Source organism: Barbus barbus (genome assembly GCF_936440315.1).
Source record: "Barbus barbus genome assembly, chromosome: 36".
NCBI classification, from domain to species: Eukaryota; Metazoa; Chordata; class Actinopteri; order Cypriniformes; family Cyprinidae; genus Barbus; species Barbus barbus.
This window is the reverse complement of record NC_136714.1, coordinates 27,658,767-27,675,845: the sequence shown is the minus strand read 5'-3', so window position 1 is coordinate 27,675,845 and position 17,079 is coordinate 27,658,767. Positions and strand designations below refer to the sequence as shown.

At 34.8% G+C, this 17,079-nt stretch overlaps 1 protein-coding gene across 12 annotated transcripts in view; it reads left to right on the top strand.

Annotated features, from left to right (window-relative positions):
- The window catches only part of LOC306856208 (alpha-adducin-like), a 43,723-nt gene extending 31,329 nt beyond the window's left edge, over positions 1-12,394 (top strand). For 2 of the 12 annotated variants that reach the window (XM_079395321.1, XM_079395320.1), the window contains 4 exons: positions 3,910-4,066; positions 5,732-6,025; positions 7,299-7,379; positions 11,047-12,388. In XM_079395321.1, coding sequence (XP_079251447.1) covers positions 3,910-4,066; positions 5,732-6,025; positions 7,299-7,379; positions 11,047-11,345 — 831 coding nt within the window. In that variant the 3' untranslated portion in view covers positions 11,346-12,388. Of the gene's footprint in view, positions 1-1,855; positions 1,954-3,909; positions 4,067-5,731; positions 6,026-7,298; positions 7,380-8,381; positions 8,416-11,046 lie in introns of all 12 variants that reach the window. The other 10 variants (XM_079395323.1, XM_079395318.1, XM_079395314.1 and 7 more) reach the window with 10 other exon arrangements.
- The last annotated feature ends 4,685 nt before the right edge of the window (positions 12,395-17,079 follow it).

Genomic DNA, 17,079 nt, shown 5'->3' with positions numbered 1-17,079 from the left:
GTGGCAGAAACAAGCTTCCATAAAACACCACTGTCAAATATGCTGATATGCTTGAACACCCCATTAGTTCATAAGTAGTTAGCTATTGTAATTCAGCTATTGAACATCTTGGTTTTAACAGAAGTATAAACCATTGCTTACATGTTAGATCAGACTTGAAAGGTTTGTTTTTTCTGAAAAAAATTATTTCAGTATAACGGTGGCAGTTTTACTACATCTTCTCTTGAGCTCTATAAGAGTCATTTCAAAAGTCTAAATGCTTTAAAACAGGATTGCTCAGAAGTGTTTGCTACTAACCATTAGATCATTCATCTAATCCACTCAAGTGCAGCAACACGATTCCAAACCAAATCTTCAGGCCTTTGAATATGGTTTCAGCTGAACATTATTTAAATGCAGTCCCATGGTGCTGTTGTTACTGTATGGGAGCAGCAGTATGAATCTGTGTGTGGTTTGACTACACGTATGTTTGGTTTCTGGTGTTGCAGTGCATGACTCTGAGCCATGAATTCACCGTCTAGCTCCAGCCTGCCCATACGCTTCTTTAGGAAATGCTTTGTGCATGTCTGGAGTGTGTGTGTGTGTGTGTGTTTGGGTCATGAGTGGGTGTGTGTTTTAGGGCTGAGCTACTGTTATAGTTTTATTGATATTTGTTACATTTTCTTTTTTTAAAGATTCTTGGCATTTTCGCTTTTATTTTGATGGGACAGTGTAGCACGAACTCGGGACGCCCAGAGCTCAATGGCCCTACATGTCATTTCATTTTAAATTTATTTTAAAGTTTTAGTAGTTTGTTTTCATCATCTTTAATGTGTGTATAGTTTATTTTAAATTCTTATTTTCGTTTTAGTCATTGTAGTATTTCAATTTAAACTAAATGAAAGTGAGAAGTATTTATATTTTATATATATTATATTTTAAGTTTATTAGGATCAGTACTGGCCTATAGACTTAATTTAAATGCCTCTGACCTACACTAAACTACATTGTGATCGTCCTGTTATATATTTATTTTTTGTTATTTTTGTTTTTATTAATCTTGCTTGTACAGCTCTTTGGTCTGCACTTGCTGTTTTTAAATGTGCTGTAAAAATTAATAATCTAAACTAAATTGGGTTATAAATATGACAGTTATCAAATTTACTCTGTTGCAGCAGCTGTAATGTTAATTAATTAAATTTTGTTTATTTAGTGGTTGCTTTTATCCAAAGTGATATTTTGTGATACATTAAGTATATGTAATTTTTTTGGTTAATAAAAGAATGAAACATGCACAGATTAATTGTTCAGGATAAGCTCAATAATATGAGTTCTGAAACTAGATTAATTTTAATTTCATGTTAACTTTAAGCCCTTGTGTGTGTGTGTGTGTGTGTGTGTGCATGTTTATGTGGTTTATGAGGACACAAATGTGTATAATGACATGGGTATGACAGAGGTATTACAATATGAAGGTGGTTTATGAGGACACTGCCTATGTCCCCGTAATTCAAAAGGCTTAAAAAACATACTAAATGGTGTTTTTTTGAAAATCTAAAAATGCACAAAGTCTCCTGTGAGGGCTAAGTTTAGGTGTAGGGTTGGTGTAGGGCAATAGCACACACAGTTTGTTCAGTATAAAAACCATTACGCCTATGGAGAGTCCCCATAAACCACAAAAACCAACATGTGTGTGTGTATACTGTATGTGTGTATGTGTATATACTGTGTGTGTGTGTGTGTGTGTGTGTGTGTGTAAGAGCGAGAGGAAGGTCTTCTTGTATGCATTGGTTCTGGCTTGCATCATTAGTGAGCGTGTAGGATGATGTTTTGTGTGTGGTCAGTAATTGTGGTGGGGTTGTGCACTGCTCACCAGCTTTACTGTTACAGGACGCTCCTCTCTCTGACTGTACGGACTCTATTGATGGCATTGACCCTTCAGGGAGCTTTAGTCCCTCTAGGTCTATTCGAAAGGTACATCCTGCGATTAATACTGTAATGTCTGAAACATCAAACCACACACAGCTTCAATACTCTATCAGACAATAACATTCAGGGCCTTTTGTTAAAAAGAGGAGTCGTCAGTGCTGAATTCAAAACTAATTAGCTGTCAAATTTCTATTGATCTTAATCATAGCAGATTAATCTGCCAAAAAAAGACAAGGCAGTGAGAACCTGAAAGTACATTTTATCAGCTGCATGACAAACGTACTTTCAATTTTCCCTCACAGTCTGTTTTCATTTGAGTTAATAATTGTAATTTGACTCAGGTCTATGCTGGGATTTTGAGTTTCAGCTAAAATAACAATGAATAACAAGGCTTTTATAATAAAAGTCGAATACAGATTTAAAAGTGGGATACTTGTATTGTTGTGTAATAAAATAAATAAAGCATCAAGTTCATCCTAAACTCTTATTGGATAACATTTATATGTTGTGTCCCACTTGTATTCACGTCATTTTAACATTTTGACCCCACCTTTTGTCATAGGTTTGTTGTAAATTATATAGGGGTGACCCCGGATAGTTTAAGATTCGATACCAATCTCACAGTCGAATATTCACAGAGGTGTTATGATCATGCCAGTTTGGCTATATAGGGGTGCTCAATGTCTGATTTCACACAGAACTACCGTTTTTTTCCCCCAATAAGTTAATATACAGCCTATTAAGATAATATTGTAAATAAGAATCTGAAAAGATAGAAGCCTGTAATAAATATTTTTAACGTGCATGAATAAATCCAACCACCCCTATAGATTTAAATCTTTAACAAGAAAAAAGACTGGATTTTTTTCGATCAGGTAGGGTATAAGTGATTTGAGCCGGTTTATATATATATCATGTATTTATCATTTATCTCGTATAAGATGCATTTGGTTGAGTTGCGCTGCAGTAAAGCACTTCATTGTAGTACTACGGTGATTATCGCTTCAGCGCACGCAATAAAAACAACAATACAGAATATTAATGACTATGACTGGGACTGTCATATACATGACATAATAATGAGAACACTGTTATAATTAGGGCTGCACGATATATCGCATGCGATATTTAATAAGCATCTTGTCAGTAAAGCCTGTAATCAGCGGTCATTTCCATTTTCCACGTTCATTATGAACGTGGATTTGCGCAGCTTGTCAGTGAACAACAGGTCTGTGTGGTAAATGCAGCTCCATGTGAAATCACGCACGTGATGGAAATTACCGCTGATTACAGGACTGGCTTTACTGACAAGATGCGCCTTAAATATCGCATGCGATATATCGTGCAGCCCTAATTATAATAAAACGCTGTGAATTTTTAGAGTTTAGTTGCCATGTTTCTGCGCGTTGTTGCGTGAAGAACGCGTCCACAAAAGGGAGTTCATTCAGAGCCGCCCAGACACGTTTGAATTCGGGACATTTTGTGCAGATAGCCTTTAAGTCGTAATATTAACGTTATGTTGTATAAATAATGAAGCATATTCTATATGAGTGATGAGTTAAATCCCATTGATTTAAAAACCTGCTATTATATGCTTCATTCTATGTGTCATCTTTAGCGCACGCAGCTCAAAACAAAAATGCAGAACATTAATAACTACTGTCATATACATAACGTTATAATGAGAGCACTTGTTTCGCTGATGTTTAATGTTAATCTTTTAATCAAAACATAAGACATTATTTTTGTATCTGCGAGGCATCCGTTACACATTGTCCGTGTGTGTTATTGTCAATAATTATGACTGTCTAATGTCTGACTTGACTCTTGGTAATGTATTTTGCCCCCAAACATATGATTCGACTATCCAAGAGCAAGATTCAAAAATTCCGATTCGACTGTGAAAATCCTTTGTTGGGGACACCCCTAAAATTTAGTTGACTAAACGTTAATTTTAAGCAAGATAGCAGTGAATAAACTGGGGTTTTTTTGGTCCTGCAGGGAGAGCTAGTAACTGCGTCTAAAGCCATCATTGAGAAGGAGTACCAACCACGCGTCATCGTCAGTAAAACTGGACCAAATCCCTTCAACAAGCTCACAAACCAGGAGCTGGAGGAGTATTGCAGGGAAATGGAGCTCAAGCAGAAGGGCCCAGAAGGTAAGAACACACATAATGTAGAATCAGCACGTTTCTCCTTGCAGAATCTAGTACAGATGACAAAAACTTCCTGTGATTACTGCTTTCAAGTCATCCTGACAAGGTTCTACATATTTACATTTTTCATATATATATATATATATATATATATATATATATATATATATATATATATATATATATATATATATATATATATATATATATATATAAAAATTATATATTTTTATTTATTTATTATCCTTTTTTTTTTTTTTTTTTTACATATTCTCATTTACATATGAGTTCAGAAATCAGAAGTTGAAACTAACTGGTCTGATTTTCACAAACTAGATATTCACGCCTGTTCGAGCCATGTTTTTTTTTTTATTTTTATTTTTTTGTCAGCTCACCAAGGCTGCATTTATTAGATCAAAAATACAGTAAAAACAGTAATATTGTGAAATATTATTACGATTTAAAATAACTATTTTCTATGGGAATATACATGTTAAAATGTAATTTATTGCTGTCGTCAAAGCTGAATTTCCAGCATCATTACTGCAGTCTTCAGTGTCAAATGATCCTTCAGAAATCATTCTAATATACTGATTTACTGCTCAACAAACATTTCTGATCCTTATCAGTGTCAAACAGTTGTGCTGCCCAATATTTTTGTGAAAACAGTGATACATTTTATTTTTCAGGATTCTTTGATAAAGTTCAAAAGAACAGCTTTTGAAATAGTAATCTTTTGCAACATTATAAATGTCTTGGCAATCTCTTTTGATCATTCTAATGCATCCTTGCTGAGAAAAGGAATTAATTTCTTTTTAAAAAACAAAAAACAAAAAAACAAAAACAAAGGATTAGTTCACCCAAAAATGAAAATTAAACTGTTTTACTCACCCTCGAGGCATCGTAGGTCTATAAGACTTTCTTCTTTCAGACAAAGCCAATCGGAGTTATATTAAAAATTGTCCTGGCTCTTCTAAACTCTATCATTGCAGTGGCTGGGTGTTTCTGTTCAACAGTTCAAAACACGTCAAATAAACACGTGTTTTAAACACAAAACACTTCATTCACCCCCCGGAGCCGTGTGAGGCACGTTTTATTATGGGTGTGCATGCTTTATTTGACATGTTTTGGACTGTTAAACAGAAACACCCACTCACTGCCATGATAGAGCTTAGAGGAGCCAGGACGATTTTTAATATAACTCCGATTGGATTCGTCTGAAAGAAGAAAGTCATATACACCTAGAATGGCTTGAAGGTGAGTAAACAACAGGCTAACTTTCATTTTTGGGTGAACTAACTCTTTAAGACAGGGGCCATCAAACTTGTTCCTGGAGGGCCGGTGTCCTGCAGAGTTTAGCTCCAACTTGCCTCAACACACCTGCCTGGGAGTTTCAAGTATACCAAGAAAGACCTTGATTAGCTGCTTCAGGTGTGTTTGATTAGGGTTGGAGCTAAACTCTGCAGGACACCGGCCCTCCAGGACTGAACTTGGTGACCCCTGCTTTAAGAACCTCAAACTTTTGCACAGCAATGTGTGTGTATATAATGTATTTGATGTGTTTTTTTGTAAATTGAGCAATTGTATGAGCACAAGTATTTTCACCAAATTTGGGTGCGTAAAGATTTGTGCAATGTTTTCGATTTATTGCACATGAATCGTGTGTAGCCCAACAGTGCCCACCGCAGGTCAGGAGAGAAACTGTTGTACTGCATCTAGCACAGGTCGAGGAGTCGTTCTCGGCCCCCGAAGAAGCCCAGACTCCAGGTGTCACATCCACGCAGGAAAATGAGGATCCACAGGCCACCACGGCCCCTCCACCGTCCATAATCGAATCGGGCCGCTCATCGGGTCAGGACAGTCCAGCTGATGCTCCAGGATCCCCTCATAAGGAGTTTCACTCCGCTGTGCTAAAAGCTCTGGGCTGTGACGCTGAGCCGGAGCGTGACGGGCCGTCTGCAGGTATCGCCTGCCATCTGCCTGCGGAAAGCTGCTCTTTTTGGGTTTATTCTGACTTTGCTGGGCTCTTTTTCTTTCTTCCTGTCTCTCGCTGTCCCTGGGTTTCGAACCTTGGCGGTCCAACATGCCTGTCTGTACCCATCCCACCCTTCTCCTGGCAAACGTCCCGTCCCTGGATCTTTTAGTAAAGACTGTGTAACTCTCGTCCACTCTTGCAATCTTAATCCTGGACTGAAATCAGCTGCGGGCTCTTCGCTGTCCTCTGAAGTGGGATTTGCTGCTGCTCTTGTTGGGGGTTTATTTCTATATTCTTGTATTAATGAACCTCACTGTGGTGTCTCTAATGGGCGTCTCTGAGATCTGAAAAACATTGTTTCTTGGTTCTTCAGAGGTTTTCCTTTTTTACTTCATAATGCAGATGAATGTGATTTTATTATGAAATAATTATATAATATGCTGTTATAAAATAAATAAATATATATATATATATATATATATATACATATACACACATATATAGTGATTTGTAAAACTGGAAGGAATCAAACTTATACTATACTACAGAGACTGTAGTTTTTAGTATCATTAATAATATACTACTGTAGCTTTTTTAATTAGTGTTCATTTTCTATATTATTTGTTTTAATTTAAAATTTTAGTAAAATGTTTATTACTTTATAAAAAAAATTTTTATTAATATTTTGAATCTGTTTATTTTTATATAAATTTTTTCATTTCCATTTTATTTAACATTTGTTGTCGTTTTCGTTTTATTCATGTTTTTAGTGTTTTAATATACTATTTTTATTAATAGTAAATTAAATGTTTTGTTTTTTATTGTTATTTTTTTATTTTACTCAGCTCAGTTTTACACATTTTGCTATATTTACATCAGGGATGCACAATATTATCGGAACGTTTTTTTGGAATCGACCGATGCTGATATGCTTTGCCGATAAGACGTAATAATAACTTGTGTGCTCAAGGTCTGCTAGCAATACGATCTCTGCACAGGAGAGACTTGGTGTTGTTCCCAAACAAAAGAAATATATTCGTTATCGGCATAGGTTATTGTCTAAAAAAAGTTTAAAAAAATCGGTATATCAGATAGGCATCCTTTATATGCATTTCACAGATTTTTTTTCTCCATCAATCATTGTAAAAAGTGCACTGATTCCATATGGATGTGGGTATTATCTATGGTGTTTTGATGTCCGATCTGAGCATTTGAAAAGGTTTACAGACTGGACTGTAATGATGCTTGTGTTCTCTCTAGGTCAGACACAGGAGGTTGAAGAGGGGAAAGTTCCCAGCGCCACCTGCAGTCCTCCCAGCTCACCTTTGCGTGTAGAGGAAGGTACGTCTATCTGATCAGACGACGTCTCTCTGAGCATGAGCCGGTTCTAGGCGGTTGATATCTGCAACATTATGCCTAATGTGTGTGTTTGTTTGTTTGTTAATTAACATTTTTAGACATTTATTGCTGTTCGTAATAACAGACCAAAGGGCATCATTGTTGTTTTGTTTTTGTTCCCCTCCCCATAATTATAAAATAGTCTGACCTGACACTTTTACTGTGCTTTTGAACAGTAGTGCAGTGCAGAACTTAAATCAGAACTGATTTAAATCCATTTTAATGGAAGAAAAAAAAATCCTTTTTTTATTTTTTCTATTATTATTTACCCTCTTGGTCTTTATTACTATGGATTACACCCTTCTAATTAAAACAGGAGCTGTTATATTGAGATTATAAAATAAACAATACTTTATAGGTAAGGATGCACCAACATTTTCACCTTTTATAGCCTTGATACCGATAATTGAGAATTATTTTCATGAAATTAATTATTATTAGTAGTATAATAATTTATGAACAGTAGGCCATTATTATAAATCTTGACAATATGCCTTTTTATAACAAATAGAAATAAAATGATGGAATAAACATTTTAAACTTTTACAAATAGTTTTTTTGTAAACATGTTTTTTCTGACTAATTGCATTCACTCTGCTTGTTTATCCAATACTGATGTAGTCACTAGTAAATCATGCAATTGTAGTCAATTTGTAGTATTTTAAGGCCTCTCAAAAAGTCACATTTTTATTCAATTCAGGTGTAATCCGATCTAAGAAATGTCTTCTAAATCGCCTGTCTTAAATGTTCTCATTCACCCTTCATGCTCATTTCTCTGGGGTCTTTAAGAATGGCTCGGCAACCATTCTTTACTTCTGGTGATCTGTGTCTCTTTACGATTTCTGTTAATTTCTTTTTAATTTAACCCGGTGGCTGTGATTTGATCTGCATAGACATTCTCTCTCTACTTGTGCTTTTTCTTCTTCGTGGCTGCGTCACAATCAGGAGATGGAAATGCAAAAGAGTACCTGTTACCATAGTAAGTACCTCACCCCCCCACGCCTGAGTTTGTTTTCCCGCTGCTCAGCTCACTCCTCTGCTGTCTAACTCATCTTCTGTCCTCGCTTTCCTCTGAGATTCATTTGTTGTGAGGGATGATCTGCACCGGTCCGCTCCAGTAGAGTAATACGGCCCATTACTACAGTAAAATGGGTTGCAAACGGCGTTTCAAATAATGTGAAACTGCATTTGTACCTCATTTTAACTTCTGTAATGTGACTGATTTGATTGGATGTAAACCTGTTGACATTGATTCATTTTTCTTTTCTGTTCTGTCACATCAAATATTATCTTATGAGCTGGAAGTTGTTTTTAAAATTTTAATAAAGCAACTATTTTTTCCCCATAAAATAACATTTTAAAATTCTGTAATGTGACAGATTTTTATCCATCAGGATTTGATTGGATGTAAACCTGTTAAACTATAAAATTATTGCTATATTACTTTTCCATGCTATCAAAACAATTTTTTTTTTTTTACATTTCATAGGAGGAGGAAGTTAATGAAATTGAATTAAAATTTTTAATAAAAAGCAAGCTATTGTTTTCCCTAAAATAACATTATACTTCTAAAATTTAACAGAATTTATCCATCAAGATTTGATTGGATGTAAACCTTTAAGACCATGAAATTATTGGTTAATTTAACTTTTCTACACTTTTTTTAATTTTATTAATTTTTTTTTAACTCTGACAAAAACATTTTCATAGGAGGAGGAAGTTAATAAAACTTTTTTTTTTTTAATGAAAACCAATACATTTTTCCAAATAATTACATTTAATTTCTAAAATGTGACCAATTTCATCAGGATTTGTTTGGATTAGTTAGACCTGTTAGTCTATTATTATTATTTTACTTTTCCATCCTTTTTAATTTATAAGAGAAGATTATTAAATTTTAATGAATATTAAATTGGCAACACTTAAAGCTTTTATGTCTAATGTATTCATATTGTGTTATAATGCATTATATCTTTTATTTATATATATATATATATACACACACACATATATGCCTTTGAGTAAAGCGTTAAACTCTTTTTTTCTTCTTTTTATGAAATAACATGTTGAATTGTGCATAGTAAGTCCAAAGACACTTTCCCCTATTTATAGATTTAATTTATTTCATTTTATTGGTAAAACACTTGATTGATCTAATAATTAAGACGATGTTGTTCAAACTATCTGGAGTTCGGTGAGATCATGCTAGCAACAAATCTCTCCCTAGAAACTTCTCAATTTTTCCTCTGTTTAACTTGTATAACAATAACAATCAAGGATCTTTAATATGCATTTTTAATGCAGTCTAGTATTGCTTCAGCAGAACAGGTAAGGTATGAATATTACGCTTCTGGTCTGGCTCTCCATTCAGATGCACAATGCTTAAAATCTCTTTCTTGTTTATGACTGTTGACGCGTGGTTTTAAAGCGTGCGGTTGGTTCATCTCTGTAGATATCAGATAGTAGTGAGCCTTATTTGTGTATGTCTTTGTTGATTGCTCCCGGTGAGAGCTGAAATGTCTCTGGAAATATAAATGTGTCATTTATGAGTGTATTTTGCGTTTGAAGCGCTCAGATTGAATCTGTTTTGATGCTGAAGTGCATGATTCTCTGATGTTTCTGATGTCGCTGAATAATACATTTTAGGATTTGATTGGCAGAAAAATATCCAGGTTACTGTATTAAAAGATTTAATCTGCCTTTAATGGTCTTTAATAGTTTGCAGATAAGATGATGATTTTTATTCAATAATTTGATTTAATAATTTAACTGAGTAACACAGTTTTGTCAAGTAGTGAGTAATATTGAAAAAAGATTTATATATATATATATATATATTACATTAAATTGTTCAATTGATCTACATAACTAATATTTTAAATATGTTATCGGTGTCTTTAATTAATTTGTACTATATTGAAATTATGAGATTATTGATAGTACTCTTGATACTTAGGAATATTTATATAAAGTTTAAGATGTATATAATTTAATAGTAATAATGAATTTGAAAAATAATTGAATCAATTAACACAGCTGTCAATCAATCAAGTAGTGAGTTAAAGTGTTATATTAGTGTGTAATATATTGAGTATTATATTAATTTCAAAAAATAAAGTTTTACTGCGTAAATATATTGCAATAATGATTGAAATTGTAGTACTTTTCTTAGGAATGTTTATTTAAATTGTTAAAAAATAATTAATATATTTTTGAGAGTTTTTTTAAGGCATTAATATTTACAATTGCTTGAAACTAGATCCTAATTTTGCAAACTAGGCACAGTTTTTCATGATCCACTCTGAAACTGGTTGTTGTGTTTGCTTAGTACTAGTTAGTTAGTAGTTAGTTTTTGTTAATTAGATACATGCATTGGGTTGCAAGTGTTTCATGCTGTGGCAATTTGATAATTAAAGCTAAAGATTGACATCTGTATTTGGACATCAGTGTAGTCTTGCAGTAATTCCAGTTTTATGGTCTCTTTCTCAGAGGTTTTCACGCTTCATGCATAAAGAGCCAATTGTTGAGCGCTGGATTTTCCCCTGGCTGGTTTGCATGTCTTGAGCTGATCTACAAACTCACCATTATCTTTTCCCATCATCCTCCACAGAGGCACAACAGGAACAGACGTTCAAAGACGAGAGTGATGCCGCCACTTTAAGACAGACCCTCCCCGATCTGACCCCCGATGAAGCCTCCGAAGTCGCCGCCCTCCCCGCAGAAGACCCCGCCCCTGGGCAGACTGACCCTGCCCCTCAGCCTGAGGGGGAGGAGCCTGTCGCCGGGGACGACGCGGCTGGTGATCATGGCAGTGACGAATCGCCCAACAAATCCCCGTCAAAGAAGAAGAAAAAGTTTCGCACCCCGTCGTTCCTAAAGAAAAACAAAAAGAAGTCTGAAACCCAGTGAGGAAGCTTTGCTCAGGCGTTCGGCAATACCTTTTCTTTAAATCGATTTGTTTTTGTACTGTTCACATTTAGTGTGTCGATTTTTTTATTAAAGCCTCGTATTGTTTTTATTCTTTTAATAAATGCTGGCTGAAGTGCACTTTAAAGTGCAGCTCGTTAAGCGTGTTCAACACACATCTGTTTTTATGAAGAAAATCTCAATCTTAATACCAGTAACCACTATAATGTATCAGAAATGTATCAGAAGTTATTGTTAGAGCTGAAGAATTGATGAAAGAGTTCCTCCTGGTGTTCAATTAAAATATTTGCTCTGCTGCATGTTTATGATTTTTCAAATCACATCTATAAACATCTTTAAAAAAAAAAAACCTGGAGTGAAATGCCTAATATAATCATAACATCTCGCCTGACCAGAGTGTAAAACATGCTTACGATAATATTCTGATCAGCGCAGATTTGTTTCGGATGGAAACCCAATGAGTTTTTGAAATGGGTGAATCTCACAAAACCTGTTTATCACACATTTCACCCCGAAGTCAAAGCAAAGAAGTCATTTTTTGTTTTCTTTAAAGAAAATGAAGCCTTTATTGTGATATTTTCATAACAAATAAGCACACTTGCCTCCCAATTCTCTGCTATATACATGTTTTTAGCATGATATCAAGGAGAATTGGGGTCAAAATGTGTGTAATTGCTATGAAAATAATGTTGTAATACAAAATCTCTTACTGATTTAAAACTAAACAAAAAAAAAATATATATATATAATTTTTATTTTTTTTGCAATGAAACGATCATTGTGACATTTGTCTGTATCTGTCTCTAAACGTCTTTTTATTGTAATATACTAAACCCAAACAGCTTTCCCCTTCATGTAAAGGTTGTTTCAAAACTAGCTGTGACTATTACCCTGCAGTAATATGAATCACTTATGTTTGCTTTTATATATAATATAGTTATTTTTAGCTCTAGGTCGTTTAGTTTCATTCAAACACGTCAATAAGTTGACGACACTGTTGTAAATGACACTATTAAACATGCTGTGTAGTTAATCGCAGACTCCATTATTAAAGTTTCAGTCAGCCACTGATGATGATTATATGCGTGTTCTGCATTAGTTTACAGACGTGTGGCATGTTTTCATACAGATGCTCACAAACACACTCCTCAGTGTGTGTTTATAGAAACACTGTGAAAATATTCACTCAACCATCCTGAATAACCACAAAGAAACGCGCTTCGAAATGAATGTTTGACTACAGCATCTCTGAGTGACTCTCACAAAGAAATGTCCTATTCATATTTCAACCCAAATTTAGAGGGGAACAAATTAATGTTGCATAAATTCAATAAGGACCCTTTTTTTCCCCATATATATATATATATATATATATATATATATATATATATATATATATAATATCCTCTGAAATAGCTGTTTATTATAATTAGCATACATTTAGTGCAATAAATACTATATATATATACTTGCAAAAATATTATATGCTTTTTCTGTATTTCAGTAATGGGATTGTTTTTTATTTTATTTTTATTTTTTGGTCTGGTTCATGTTTTATGATAAATTGGACCCTTAAGATTCATACAAACTGTAATGAAAATATTTTTTTATTATGGTAAAGATATGCAAAAAAATTGGTTTTCAAATTCTGATTAATTTTCATTTTGATTTGCCGTTGAAATATGACTTGCAGATTTTGTGAGATTCATCTGCTGTTGAATGACTGACCTGTGCAGTATGCGATCAGTTCTCTTTAATATGATTGTAACAACATGAGTTTAACACACAAAAAGGCAGAAAGGAGTGAAATACTAACCTAATCTTCAATTTTTGATGGTGCAAATAGCTTTTGGCTTGTACAGATATGAATTCTGGACCAATGTGAAGCCGGCAGTGCAGTTTGCGTTTGGTTTAGACGCTATAGAGCAGGGTTCCTCCAATCTTACCCTGGAGGGCCAATCCACTGCAGAGTTGAGCTCCAACCCTGATCAAACTCACTTGTCTGTGATTTTCTAATGATCCTGAAGACATTGATTAGCATGCTCCGGTGTGTTTGGTTAGGGTTACAGCTAAACTCTGCAGGAAAGTGGATCTCGTGGGCCAGATTTGAGGATCCCTGCTATAGAGTCTGACTAACAGCCACAACACGAGCGTTTGCTGAAGGACTGCATGGCATTATGGGCTTCTAGCTTGTGTTGTTCGTCCTTTGCACTGTTGATCTTCTCAGCTGTTCTCCTCTTTAGTTTCTGTTGAATCTCTAAATGCTGTTCTTTTTTTCCAGAATAATTGTATGTAATGCAATTTTAAAACCACAATTATTTTTTCATGGTACTGTTTATTTTGCCACCATGAATAAAACTCCATCTTTAAAAATCTGCCTTGATTTGATTGTTTCTGATAAAACTGGGTCCGTATTCACAAAACATCTTAAAGGCTAAAAGTAGCTCATAACTTGCCTCTAAAGTTTTGCTCTAAGAGGATTTCACAAAGCATTTTAGCTCTAAAACTAGCTCTGAAATCTGTGAAACGTTAGGAGTAGTGAAGAGGATTCCTAAGTCACTAAGACTAATCACAAACTATCCTAAAATGGTTCTGCATCGGAACGTAAACATTTTACAACAAAAAGCTTTAAATAACTCTTTTCCTGTCTTTAATGACATGCAAGTCTCTCTTTTTTCAGTTTCTAATGTTAAACACCCCCTTTTTGTAATTTTCTTATTTTGTATTATTATTGTATCATTTTTATGATGGTTATTTGAGCATAGAAGGCCTTTATCAGGTTAGGTATACCATATAGGATAGCAGGAATAGGAAAATCAATTGAGTATGTAGTGGTTTAAGTATAGGACCAAGGGAAGAAGTATGTAATAATCCATTTTTATAATCCATGCAAGAGGTTAGAATTTTAAGTACTGGAAAAGTTGAAGGACAAAATGATGAGTGGGTGATCTGGTGTGGAGACTTAAACACACATAATACTCTTTGGGGTGGATATAAATGGACAGGTAGTTGAAGAATTAATAGATGCTAAGAATCTCAGTCTCAATGTTTGTCTCGATGGGGGTGGTACAAGAGTACATTTCATGTCGGGGTTAGAATCAGCGTTTTAGGAGGAATAACGGATTAGGACATTTCAAGGGAATTACTATGGCTGGTGATCATCAGGGTAATGGAAAAAGGAAAGGGGAGGAGAGAAGAGGGGAGCTTTAGGGAAGTGGATTTATGATAAGGCAAATTGGGCAGAATAGTGAAAATATTGGTCAGAGTAAGTGAAGATGGATTGAGTAGGTTTGATAGAATGGAAAGGACCAGTATTGATGAAAAATTTTATAGGATTATTGCAATAACTACGGGAGCAGCAGAATATTATATCCCAAAGAGGATAGGAAGAAAGATAAATTTGTTCCTTGGTGGAACGATAAATGCAATGAAGCCAAGCAAAGGTAGGGAGAGTGGTAAGGAAGGCTAAGAAAGATTACTGGAGATCATTCTGTAGTGGAATAGGGAGAAGTACTCCAGTAGAGGAAATTTGGAATATGATTTTTTTTTTTTTTTTTTTAAAGAGAGGAATAAGGAAGGAGTTTGAAATACCAGTGCTCAAAAATTTCTAATGAAGAGAATGCAATAAGCGTTATAAATAAGGAGTATTTAATTTGCCTCAACCTTTCAGACTATGTTCTGCAAAATCACTGGTAAAAAAAAAAAGAAACAGGCAAAATTTGAGTCACAAGTTTGAGGGTGTGCAACATGTTACTGGACACAAAATAGTGAAATGTCCCTCATATAAAATACTGTTACTGTGTACTGTCATCAGTTTTTCTACTGAATGCTTATGGATAATTGTGTGTTATTTGAGTTCACACTGACACTAGAGTTAATTATATGATGTGTTTTATGAATGAGAACATTGTAAAACCTCTGTAAAATTAGGCCATTTTTGTGTTGAAATTTAGAGAAATCATTTAAAAAAATTTGAAATGTGTGAGTATTTATGCATTCCAGTATATAACTTCTACTAAATCATTACATTGAAGTGTTTACTCATGGCCCATTGCTTACATTATGAATGAATTTTTAATTTATAATTTGGTCTTTATATTTAACTGTCTTAATGTCACGTTTCGTCAGAGGAAGGGAACGAGGGGACAAGGAGTTCTTCACAAAAGTAATCTTTTAATGACCAACTTCAGAAACGTGGAGCACAGACAAGATAATCACTGAATGACACTTTTAGACCAGACGCAGAAGCAGGGAAACACAGGGCTTATAAAGGACAGACTAAACTAGATAATTAACAACACACCTGGAACTAATGAACTGATAACTACAGGGAACGAGGACAGGAACACCAAATATGGGCACGAGAGGAGGGGAAACAAGAGACAGAGAGACAAAGTCTGACACTTAATGCATTAAGCCATTTTTATTTAAACGGTTTTCTATGGGTTTTCTCTCTTAAACTCGTAAAAATGTTGTCTTTCCATTTGGATTGTACTGGTATTATATTAGCAGTATATGGTGCTTACAAGAAAGCTGTGAATTGGTTGTTCCCGGTTGTTGTTTTTTACAAGTTATAAGCACTTCTAAATAACATTGTCAGTTCATTGATAGCTAATATTACAGTATAAGTTTAATTATACTCATCATATTTCTGTCAACATTCTGAACATTATGAAATATTCAGGGATTTGGAGGTGCTAAAATATTATAATATTATATTTTTTTCTTTCTTTTTGCTCAGAACCAAACAAAAAATGTATAGTAGGCTAAAAACATTTCACAAAATCACACACAGAACTGGCAAAAGTTATTGCAGATGACACGGCGCAGACATCAACATAGCTTCAACGTGACTTCTCCCATAGCTTCTCATGCGAAAAGGGGGCGATGAAAGTGTCGTGCTTCTCATCTCATGTTATTGGTCACAGCTTCTGCTCACGGCAAAGAAAGCAACGATCAACACAATTGGTTGCTTAGTTTGCAAAAGATGCAGCTTTCAAACTTGCAAAAACACTTGCAACCGTGCCTGGTGTTGCATTGCGCCAGGTGTATGATAGGGCCCTTAGTGTCCAGATGTTGAAAATACTCACCAGCAGGGGGAGTTACTGCTGTGGTGTGATGATGTTCAATAGATCAGACATCTCTCTGTCTCACTTCTCTCTCTCTGATCTCCAGCTGCTTCTGTCTCTCATCCAGTTTGCTCTTTCTGTCATCCAGTTCCTTGACTCTTCTATTTAGTTCTCTGTTTCTCTCATGCAGCTCTTTTTCTTTGACTTGTACTTGTTCCTCTCTCTGGATCATATTACATTCTGATTGTAATTTGGAAAGTAGAAACGCTTCTTTAACTTTTGCTTCAGTCAGATTATTTTGCAGTTGTTTGTCATTGTTCTTGAGCTGTTCCACTTCTCTCTGAAGTTTCTCTTTGTCATCTTTTAAGTGTCTCTCTCTGTTTTTGTAAACAATCAGCTGTTCTTTTAGCTTCTGGAAGTCCTCCTTCGTCTTGTTTTCACTGATTTTGAGAGCATCCAACTCATTGCCTAACTCATTCTCTCTGTTTTTGTAAATGCTCATCTCTTTTTTTAGCTTCTGGAAGTCCTCCTTCGTCTGGTTTTCACTGATTTTGAGAGCATCCAACTCATTGCCCAACTCATTCGCTCTGTTTTTGTGAATAATCAGCTCCCCTTTTAGCTTCTGGAAGTCGTCTATCATCTGGTTT